The sequence below is a fragment of the Sprattus sprattus genome (assembly GCF_963457725.1).
Source record: "Sprattus sprattus genome assembly, chromosome: 1".
NCBI lineage: Eukaryota > Metazoa > Chordata > Actinopteri > Clupeiformes > Clupeidae > Sprattus > Sprattus sprattus.
Window position 1 is genome coordinate 39454048 of NC_137920.1, and position 11624 is coordinate 39465671.

Here is an 11624-nt window from a genome sequence, read left to right on the forward strand (position 1 = left end):
ACACCAAGTTCCTTTATCTCAAGGGGCTGTCAGTGGCTTTTCTTATTAAGGGCGTACACATATTACAGGCATATGTTTCATTACTGCATTACTCTTTTCTGCTCTGAGATCCTTATCATTTTGATCTATGAATCCATTTAGTTTTATGGTGCAGTACTATCCATGAACAACATGTTATGTTCACAACAACCACATCATGGAAGATACAAGAGGAAGTGATACGGATAGCTTGGTATTGGTGTTATGAAAACTTGTTTTTTTGTTGTTCTTTTTCCAGAAACTCTCTGCCTCAGGCTTGCTGGTTATCTCCCACGCTGTCTAAACCTGAATAACTGGGTGCGTCAGCTACAGGTGTCGGTATCTTAGATTGGCTCACTTTTTTGTCCTCATAATAGAAAAGTGTGGGCATTGTTATTTGGTTCAGTGTACTTTCTTTTAAACTGATTTGTGAGTGGGAAATATCTCAATGTCATGCTATAACATCCAACAAAGGCAAATATAGAAAAGATATCAACATAATAAAAGGGCACATTAAATGACAGCACCAGTGTCCGTACCAATACAGGCTTCTTCTCAGGTAACACTAAACTCATGTGAGACACAACATTGCAGAGATTTCAATCTGTGTGGGCTGAGAGCAGAAGACATGGAACATGTGACTATGGTCAGGTGACATGGAACATGTGACTATGGTCAGTTGACATGGAGAATGTGACTATGGTCAGGTAGTTTCATATGAGAGGGATTGGCAGAACAGTGACTTTCAGAGCGTCACAAAATTACTCAAATGAAATGATTGATGAAAAAACAATGCATGTTAGCACTTGTTGAATACTTACCATTACATCCATGTTCAGCAAGAGACACAACAGATCGTTTAAGACCCCCCCCCCCCCCCCCCCTTTCTTTGCAAGCTATTTTCCCAGTGTACTTCCCTGCTCTCATCCAGTTTTAGATCTGAAGCCAAGAAGTACACAAAAGGACTTAATACCCAATCCTGTCTGTCAAACATTAATCCTGTGTTAGAGCAATTAAATGCTTGGCCTTACCAACCATGCCGTTATCACCACTGTATTTACACTGTCTGTAGTATGAGATTACTGGATTGATTAAGGTGAGCTATGAACTATGACAAGTTATAAAGTTCAACTACTCCAACAGTTCCTTGTGCTAAGTTTGCCTTATGCTCTCCTTAGGGGCAAAGCTGACGACATCATTCCAGAACAGAATGTGTGTGCCTCCGGCTTATAATCCTTTGTGTCTCCTAAACTAAGCTAAGCTATCCTATCCCTCTAAAGATAAACAATAATTTTTCATTGGGCTTGTGCCAAAATGTCTCATCAGAATGTCTACATAAAAATGCATTTTCTACAATTAGTTTAGGAGCAAATTCAAATCTCAGACCTGAAATCACAGCTAAAAGGAGAATGGAGTTCCTAATTTGACTCACATTTCACACTATCCAAATGATGCAGTCTGCCTTGTCCTTACCGTTATCTGTTTATTTACCTTTTCAAAATAAAATAAATAATATAATCACTAAAATAGTGAAACAAAATAAACAAATCTAATAATGTGTTAATTCTCTTTATTTTTTAGTTCTTAATTTTTGGTTTGGTAAGTAAATCATGTTCATCAGAACACAGAACATATTCATATGAAATAGAAATACCTAAAAAGCATAAAAAAAAATCACATTTAAATGGCTCAACACACATAGTGCTACAATACACACAGTAGGTCTCTTTTAGCATAGCAAATTTGACAGTACAGTTAATAGACATTTTGTATGTACATCAATTTATCCAAAAAAAGAAAAAAAAGTGCATTGATCACAGCAAAAAAAAAAAGTGAAGCAGCCACATGTTTTAAGTCCAAATAGGCTAAGATAATCTTAGCAGTGATGATGCAAGACAGGAAACAGATTCCATTCGACTCCTCCATCTGTTCCCATCCATATATCTGCCCGAAGGCTTGGGGTCTCTGTGGACCTAAAGGGAAACTTTGGGATCTTTTCAAATCTTTTTGGGTCTGAACTTTTACTATTTACAACTTTTACAATTAACGACCGAAACCGGTCCAGTATTAAGTTAAATTGCTGGAACCAGCAACAGCAAAATGGCTGTACAATGGAATCACAGTCATTATTTTACAGTTTCTTTACAGTTCTTCAGATAAACAGATGCAGATGTATCTCTCTAGGGATCCTTTCTATTTTGCCGGACCCTTAAAACAACATCTGCGATCCCTAGTCCCCAGATAAACTCTCTCTGCTCTCCAGCCAAAGCTTACTGACGTCATCCCAAGTGTTATTACACATTAAGAAACATGGTTGGAGTTTTAAAAGATGATATCAAAGCAGCAGTCTCATTTATATAACACTGGACACATACATAAAGATCCCATGCCCAAGGTTAGGTTTCCTCAGTGTGTTGACAGTATTTGGTTAGTAAGGTGCCAATAAAAGTACAAAAATCCACTTACAGCAACAACCACAACAGGAAAGACAACAGCTACATACTGCAGACTCTTATGTGCACAACAATGGTGAACTGTGAGTTCTGTAGCAAAAGGCACTGTTATAGGGACATTAATCAGAGAACATGTGTGAGTGTTCAAATAGGTACAGGCTCTGGTGTTTGGCTGCTGGCATTGAGTGTCTTATCTGCAGAAGAAATAAAATCTTGCGGCGAGTCGAGTACAACTGGATCCTGGGCTACCTTTTCATAGGGTGGAGGGTTGAGCTCTGGAAAGGCAAGGACAAAGAGTTGACTTCTTGAAACTAAGATCAGATAATTTCCCCTTTAAGTGTGTACGTATATGTCAACACCATTTCTATGATGTTTTAGGCATGACTTAGTGAAATCTGTTGGTCTAGTGTCCGAATAGGTGAAAGGAGAGGGAAGTGGTGATGAAAAAACATGTCATGCAAACATAAAAACACATGCTGGTGACATGCAAAAATGGATTTGCATTTGCATCTGTTCTGCATCATTACTCTGACTGTACCTCTGGCATATTCTGGGTCAGGCGAAGCATAGTCATAGTCGGAGCATTCCTGTTCAGGGCCTGAAATAACAAAAGAACAGGCACTTTAGTCACAGTGCTGATCGCAGGTACTTTAATCACAGTGCTGATCGCAGTCCTGGCTGTATTCCAAGCCTACACAGTAGCTGCATCAACAATAAGAGAGATCTGAAAATCAGATGGAGGAAGGATGTACTTTCCCCCTTCGCTGTTCCTCATTCAGCCAGACATGAAACTCTTCCCCTACTAGTTGAAGCTAGTTTAGAATTAGGTCAATGGCACATTCATGGTTGAATGAACAAGAATGTAGGCTTGACATGAGCATAAACCTGTTAGTGTGATTCTTCTTCCTTGGTCAGTAGTGCTCAAAAGTAAAAGTCAGTGTAGTAATTCAACTTAGCTAGAAACTAGAGGTTAATGAACTAGAGGTTAATTAACTATTTTTAAGAATAGGGAAAGTCCCAAAGGACCCAGAGAAAAGGGAGAAGAGGCGAAACACCAGGACAGAACATGACCTAAAACACATACTCAGCATTGGCTGGGTGGAGGGCCTTCGAAGGGCACCTGTTGATTAAATGGCAACAATGTAAAAACTATATGAAAATACTGCACAGTATTTTTACAGTCCGTCACTGAACTGAAATATTTAAGAAGTTGGCATATTGTAAGTGGTAAACTGGTTCTTCTACATTTATCTCAGTCTTAACAAAAGCAAAAGCAAACTTCCAGTTCCACTGGGTACACAGTAACAATACACAGCCTTGAATAGCTCTAAAATGTTATTTCCCACTAGGCTGAGCCTAAATGGCCCATGGCCAAGGTAAGCAAAGGCGCTTCTCAAATAAAGTTTCGCATTGACATAGTCGAAACAAACACACAGGTTTTGCCACCTGCAGTACCATTCAGAATGATACCTACTAATTACTGTGTTTACAACAGATGTATTTCTCCACTGAGGTCCCAACACATGGAGACATGTTGCATTTGTAATCCAGTTAGAAACATGATTTAGGAGGGTAGATTTTACGGTTTGGCCGGTGGACTTTGTCACTGTCCCAAAGGTTTCCCATAAGGATTGTTTTATGAGGTGAATTAGTTAAGAGGCAGTTATCACAGCTGAGATGTACTCACGTTGAGAGCGTCTCCTACAGATCAGCAATGCGGCTAACAGGCCAACAATAAGAGATCCAATGACCACAGCACCAGCCACTATGGACGTGGTCTCAGTTTTGATTGGGGTCTGTTTGTTCAGAAGGGTGCCTAGATAAACACAAAAAGGAACGCACAGCAACAGAATGGGAAAGTTAATGTGAGTACTGAAATACAAACACATTGAGGAAAGATAATATGAGCACTGAAATACAAACTAATTGAGGAACCTATGCATAAGGGCCTTGAATAATGTTAAAAAAGACAACATTCCATTGAACATCGAGTTAAGGAGCTTGAGATTTGTAGTATTCACTATCAGATTGCCTTTAATGAGTTTGTTGTCAACCTAGGGAAGTAGAAGTGCAAGGACTAAATATCCAGCTGACCTGGTGTCCTAGTCCTATAATTGACCTGGTTTCTCAACCTTTAAAGTCATGTACCAGGAAAGGCTTTAAAGGTTTGATGACGATGACGGCTTTACTCACCCGGCATCGTTCCCTCGTCCTCAGCCTTCCATTCACTGTTAAGCACAACACATCTGTAAGGTGCATGTGAGGGGTCCGCTGACAGATACGTGCTTTGCAGTTGGAAGCTCTTGTCTTCCTCCTGGGTCTCCCTGGTTTCTGTACTGCGGGTCCAGTTTGTACCAAGCCGATCAAACCAGTGGATCGCGCCAGTAGGGTAGCCTCCAGATGCAACGCAGGTCAAGTCCACCCTGTCGTCTTTGATGTCCTTGGAGGTCATCTCTGGACGACTGTACTTAGCTGAAAATTAAATAAAGTTTTTTAATATGTTTTTCATAGAATTTATGGGTTAAAACTTATAAGATTTGTGGGTAGTGCCAAGGAATCATAGATTTAGTAAAAATGCTATGTAATGTTGGAAGCTGTTTCCTTTTGTGTATATCCAAATGTAACAGTATATACAGTTTATCTAATGTTGACTGATTTCTCCACAGTGTTCAGATAGTCCATTTACATATTTTCGTGATTTTCTGATTATTAACTGCAGGTCATAAATATTCGTACAATTCCCTGCAGTTAATACTCTGGTGCGTTCTCTGGTGCAAGATAAGTAAAGCCTATTATGCTACATTTTTGTAGTCCTGGTAATATTTTGCTTGGCATGTTGGTAAGGTTATTAAGAGGACAATGGTTTTGTGCTTTAATGAATGTTTGTTTATTATTACTTATTTTTCAACAAATAACTCAATAATAAATCCAAAGAGGGAAATTAGGAACGTTTTATCGCAACTTTTAGTTGCTCCCGCAATTTCATCAATAAACACCTAAAAGACACAGCAACTTTCATTGCAACGTTTTGGAAAAGCTTCTGCGAAATCAGGATTTTTTTTTGCACTACCCTCCTAAGTTTTTGCACTTGTTTTTAATGTGTAGAAGATAATGTTGTTCACATAATTAAATGTGACATTTAAAGTGAGTTGAGCAGTCTAAGGCTGAATCCCATTTCTCCCCCTACCCTTTCGTCTTTCCCCTTCCCCTCTGTTTTGCGCGTTCACGTGTAGGGGTAGTGCTATCCCAATTCACGTTAAGACAGAGGGGTAGGGGAAGGGGAAGCGCTTTCTACCCCTCCAAACGGAGATTTTCCGAGGGCACACTTCAAACGGAGGGGTAGACTGATTTCCCTCAATGCATTGCGAACCCGTGATCATTAAAGAAGAAACATCGCGGGAGTCAATTTAAAAATGTCGGAAACAGCAGGGAAAGCATCACACAAATGAAAGTATTTTCTTTGTAATTCATGATTTTAAAACTTGTTTGATGAAATGTTGCATTGTGTAAATAACAGCTGCAGGCGCCATGTTTGTTTATGTCTGGTGAGTGACAGCTGTCGCTCTCCGGTAACGTAACAGCTGACGCAGCGTACTGATGACGTACGTAAGTGTTGAAGGGCTATCCCATTTCGAAGGGCTAGCGTTCCCTACCCCTACGTTATGGCTCCGTTTGAAAAAGCGAGGGCAAAGGGGTAGGGGTAAGGGTAGGGGTAGAGATTAGAAATGGGATTGGGCCTTATTCTCCTAATTTTTTGTAATGCATTTGAATATGGGGGACATGAATCGCAATATATCGCAGAATCGAATCGCAATACTCGCAGAATCGAATCGCAATACTCGCAGAATCGAATCGCAAATATCGCAATACTATCGAATCGTCACATTTTTGCCAATTACCACCCCTAGTCATGAACGTGTGTTAATAAGAAGCTGCACAGGCACCCTGAGGGTTTCTACCTTTTCCTACTATAATTTAAGTTAAATCGAGGGGACTATAACGTCAGATAGATAGCAAGTTATCATTTTGTGCAAATGGAACTCTTCCATTTAAGATTATTTAAAAGTTTCCTTATAGTTTCCTTACTTAAATTAGAAACCAGAAAACACGTTTACTGTAAAGTTTAGTTTCTAGAAATCGGCTTACCCATAAAAAGTAGTTGTGGGTTCAAAGTCATGACAACCACTTAGCGTGTGGAATGGCTTCACATAAATAATGGGACATCATTGGAGCAAGGGCTAACTCTAATAACAGTGTAAAAGTAGTAAACAAGGGGGAAGAAATCACCCTCCCCCTTACCCTTCTCATACACATTAATTCAATGGTTTTGATTCCCACTGCAAGCTTGTCAGCAGATTATCGTTCATGGTATTAGGGTGCCTGGGGATCAATTAACGATTCGACTTAAATGTTTAGCGTCCATTTCCACGCACCATATCCCAAAATAAACGCTCAAGAAATGGTTTCGCTGTGAGTGGGAATGAGGTATTTGTGTGTGTGTGTGTGTGTGTGTGTGTGTGTGCAGTGGCGGTTTTAGACACGGGCCACCTGGGCGATGGCCCGGGGCGGCACTTTTTCAAGCCACGTGGGGGGCGGAACGACCAAGTAAATAAATAAATAATAATCTGGGCTGCAAAGCGGTTTTCTATTATCTATCATATCACTGTGTGGGGAATTGGCGAATTGGTGCCCCCTGCGGCTGCAGGCGCTCCTGCTTGCGCCCCTGCTTGCTAAGAAGGTGACATGTGTGAAAACGGGGAAGGGGAGGGAGCGCGGGGGAAAAGTTCACCTTGGAACAGACAAGTGGGGGGACGGGGGGATCCACTGTAGGCTATAGAGCAATACAATTAGTGGGCGCAAGTCAGTCACACCTCGACTTTCTTGCAAAAAACGCACATTCATTATATTATAATTACAGGCCTATAATTCCTGCACGTTTTTTGTTTTTCTGAATTGTGTGAAATGGCTTATACAAATAGGTAATGCTGAACGATTAAGTGTCACCAAGGGCAAGGTGAATTGGTTTAGTCTAAACTTCTGTACGAGTGACAGTGTTGGGGGGATGGGATATTTGTTGATTGTCGAGTGCAAAATAAGCACAGAGATGGATAGAAAAAGGCAAAAGCCATCAGGAGCGCAATTTCGTAAAAAAGAAAAGAAGAAGAGGAGAAACGATCAAAACAAAAAGGTATGCCACTATGTTCTCTCTGTATGATTATTACAGTATCCATGTCATGATGAATGAATGGCTAATGTTAATTGATGGAATAACTCTTACATTTGTCAGCCTGCTAATATGCCTATGATTATACAACAATAATTCGGTTTTAACTCAATAAACACGAGTTCTAATTTCACGATAAGATTGTGCTTTGCAACAAAACTGTTACACGTTCAGTTATTATTTATTTCCATCATTTCGGTTGACGTTGGGCCGTGTAATAAGCCAACGGAATGTTCATCTTCTGAAGGCAGTTTCAAAGACTGAACATTTGCCATTCGCTCCATTTCGTGAGAAAGTATAGTTTACCAGTCATAAGTAAAATCTATAGAATTATATGCAGTAATCAAGCAGCTAATTGTTCCTCCCTGAAAGATAGGTTAATATAGCGTCTTATGGCAGATATTTAGCATGTAGGCAGTAAGCGCATGTTTATTTAAATTAATTTATTTGAATTCATGGATGTTTTGTATAGAGTTATATTGGAGGGGTCTCGCCCGGGGTGTAATTCCATGTAGAACCGCCACTGTGTGTGTGTGTGTGTGTGTGTGTGTGTGTGTGTGTGTGTGTGTGTGTGTGTGTGTGTGTGTGTGTGTGTGTGTGTGTCTGTGTGCGTGCGTGTGTGAGTGGGAAGGAAGTGTAGATGTATTTTTGCTTGAAACGCCCATCTTAACTTCATTCAACTGTTGAATGGCTAGGATTGCTCGCTTCACAACTACACAGTACGAGGTAACATTGAATAAACTGGGGTTAATACAAGGGAGCAGTCAACACACGTTTTTTTTACATAAAATTACATAAAATACTGTAACACTGTTGATATTCAGTCCGGTTATCAGTTGGGGAAAAATAAGGCCGTGGAAATTAAACACACACACAAGGCCTTTGTACTGTACACTGCTCTTTCATAGACAAATTGTAACTTACTGTAACACTGTTTATATTCAATGTGGATAATAGTTGAGGAAAAAGGGTATTCGTTTAATCATTTACCCTTGTATAGTAGACCAAAAAAAGTCCCTGCTCTGGCCTTTATCTAGCCTTGCCTACAACCAGAGACTGCCAAATACATAAAGATACACACAGGGACAAAATGAAACTTGGCCATGTCCAGTTTTACAGAAACACAGATTATTGGCATGATGAAGAAGTAACATTAAAGAGAGAACTGTAGGAGTCGGTATTCAAATCTGCCCGACTAATACAATGTACAGCAGTTGCTTTGACTTGAAACCATTATATATGCTTCCCTTTTCGACATAGATACTTGAAAAAGAAACAAAGGCTTACCTTTGACATCTAATTTGGCATATCCTTTTTTAATCCCTCTGGTAGTTACCACCGTGCATGAATAGATGCCCTCATCTGAGACTTTTGTATCCTTCACAAGCAAAGATATAACCTTGCTTTCCCTCCAGTTGGTGTCTGCAAACTGAAATCGTCCATTCTCTGGGTATTCACTTCCATCAAATGTCAGCACAGACTGGTTATCTTTTTTCCAGTATACTTTCAATATTTTGAGGTCATTCTGTGGTTTCACCACACAGCCCAGCTTGGAGGGTTGACCAGAGTGCCCAGTACTGCTCTGACATTCCACAGTGACAAAATCTGATGAGGGAAAAATAAGGGCATAGAATTTAAACACGGCCTTTGTACTGTCAACTGTTCTTTCATAGACGAATTGGAGGTCAAGCTTTCACTTTCATTTTAACAATGTGTTCAACAACTGTACTTCAGTAATAACTTTAACAATATGACTTTTTACGTTTGACCTTTGACTTTCAGCAATTTACAATTACTTTTTGAAACACTGACTTCATCTTTTTCCACTCACCAGCAGACAATGGGACTATAATGGAAATCCCCACCAACAGAATGGCAACTGCTGAAGCCATGGGAACCTAAGGACAAGTACATACACATGATGAGGACGATTATATATTAATATGTGCAACATACTTACATACTAAAACATTTCTTTTGTACAATGAAACAGGATCAAATTATGGCAAGATAGATAACACCTCAACACTTCTTGGTCTCATCTTATGAAAGGAATTTGAAAAAAGCATTTGAAATTGTCAGGGTCGATAACCAAACCCCCCGCCCACGCAGTCCACCTTTAACCTATTCAACCTAAACCTCCCCTCCCCCCTGTGCAGATCCCTGGTGTACACCACTAACATTCATCTTACATCTGTATCAAATCAAAATCATCTCCTGCTCTCCTCCTCTTTTGCCCTACTCCCATTCCTTTAAAGGACTCTGTTTCGCTGAAATCCCCAAGTCCCCTGACTTCCTAAAGTGAAAGTTCATGCCAGAAAATCTCACTTTCCACAAAATGTTTTGCTGGGGTAAGTTGTAAGAAGTTGACACATTTCATCTGATACGGAGCACTGCCATGATGTGCAGTGGTCGCTCACGATGGGTGAACTCATCAAAATGCTGAATCTCTAAAATCCCCCTCTGTTCCCATTACAGCATAAGGAAGTCACTCCACATAATAAACGTGATTACTCTATATGTTGAATAGGTTATGCGAGGTTATCTTGTTCAATCATTGGCATTTATCTGTCATAGTCCTACACAGGCATGAACTTGGCAAAACTGTGTTAGACCGACATTTCTCGCTAAGCGTAAATTAAAGACAGTGGTCGAAACACATTAGGGCTCGAACAAGTTTGCTACCTGGGCTATTTCTCCTTATCACACACACATAATTTTCATAAACTCGTTTCAATTGAGCAGACGTCACGGAGCAGTATTGTGGTGACCACAGCCGACCGACAGAAAAAAGCCACTAGCAGTAGGCTATAACATATCGTAAAAGGTTGAAAGGTTTATGAAGGTATACGTTTATATATATATATATATTTCACACCGTAAACATAATAACAGCAAAATGTGCAATCTAAATTAATCGACGACTTTCTTATTCGTAGCACTAACAAACCCACCAATGCGAAAAACCTTGTAGGCACCAAATGGATATTGGTTATTAGCTACAGAGAAACTCACTGGTCAAATAACCTACAAATATGTAGTCCCACAGACAGTAAACATACCTCTTAAACGGTCTTGCTCAACTCCACTGTCGCAGTGGAGTCTTGTGTAGGTAGATAGCCTTGTCCTGAGGTCACAATTTCGTTTCGCTTTCGTTATGACACCTAAATGACTGGTTGGCCAAAATGGTGGGCCGAACCCGTTTTTCTTTTCTGAGTTGTGTGCAATTAACAAGCCTATGGAAACATGTTGAAGGGTTCTCCGCGAGTCATGAACAAAAGCCGCTGAAGATTCATTTTAGATTAATTGCGGCTTTTGTTGGCCACAGCCACGCTGCACAACTTGTTACTTACGCTACGGCCAGTCTGTCTGACTGAAGTAGGCTACACCGTGGACCGTAGAGGGCGCCCAAATAGCCTATCAGTATATAGCCTACCTACTGAACCGAACCCTCCTCCTGAATTACAGTATTTCTCTGTTCCTAAAACACATTTTTTCAAAGCATGCCTCGGTTTCTCTGAACACTAAGCCCAAGTGCCAACTCCCTAAACCAATTCTGCTAAACTTTAAGCACAATTCTCTGCTTTAAACACAGATTCCAATTGTTAACCGCACTTTCTTCTAAACACAACACACAATTCTCTGCTTTAGACACAGTTTTCAATTGTTAACCACATTTTCTTCAAAACACTAAACACCATCCTCTCTACTTTGCATACTTCATCAATGCCAAAACTTCCTTGTGTTCAAACAGAAAACACTGCTAATCAATTGGCAAAACTTCCATTTCCAAGGATGTTGTGCAATTTGAAATCAAAACTGTAGCTCCTAGTTTGGAGAACAATTTATGGCAACATTGAAGTGAGTGGTGATCAGAGAGGCAGAGGAGTAAGAGTAAGAGGAGGAGGAGGAGGAAAATGATGAAGAGG

The 11624-nt window shown here is 40.1% G+C and overlaps 1 protein-coding gene across 2 annotated transcripts; it reads right to left on the reverse strand.

Moving 5' to 3' along the window:
• Positions 1 to 1571: 1571 nt before the first annotated feature.
• LOC308361671 (V-set domain-containing T-cell activation inhibitor 1) lies at positions 1572 to 10833 on the reverse strand. 2 transcript variants are annotated; one of them, XM_080834092.1, is made up of 8 exons: positions 10758 to 10833; positions 9527 to 9593; positions 8983 to 9300; positions 4665 to 4943; positions 4159 to 4287; positions 3556 to 3591; positions 3010 to 3069; positions 1572 to 2746 (listed from the first exon to the last, which is right to left on the reverse strand). In XM_080834092.1, the coding sequence occupies exons 2-8, from the start codon at positions 9585 to 9587 to the stop codon at positions 2616 to 2618; spliced, it is 1014 nt and encodes a 337-aa protein (XP_080690218.1). In that variant the 5' UTR covers positions 9588 to 9593; positions 10758 to 10833; the 3' UTR covers positions 1572 to 2615. The 2 variants fall into 2 exon arrangements, with proteins under 2 accessions (XP_080690218.1, XP_080690219.1); XM_080834093.1 differs by lacking the exon at positions 3556 to 3591.
• Positions 10834 to 11624: the final 791 nt, after the last annotated feature.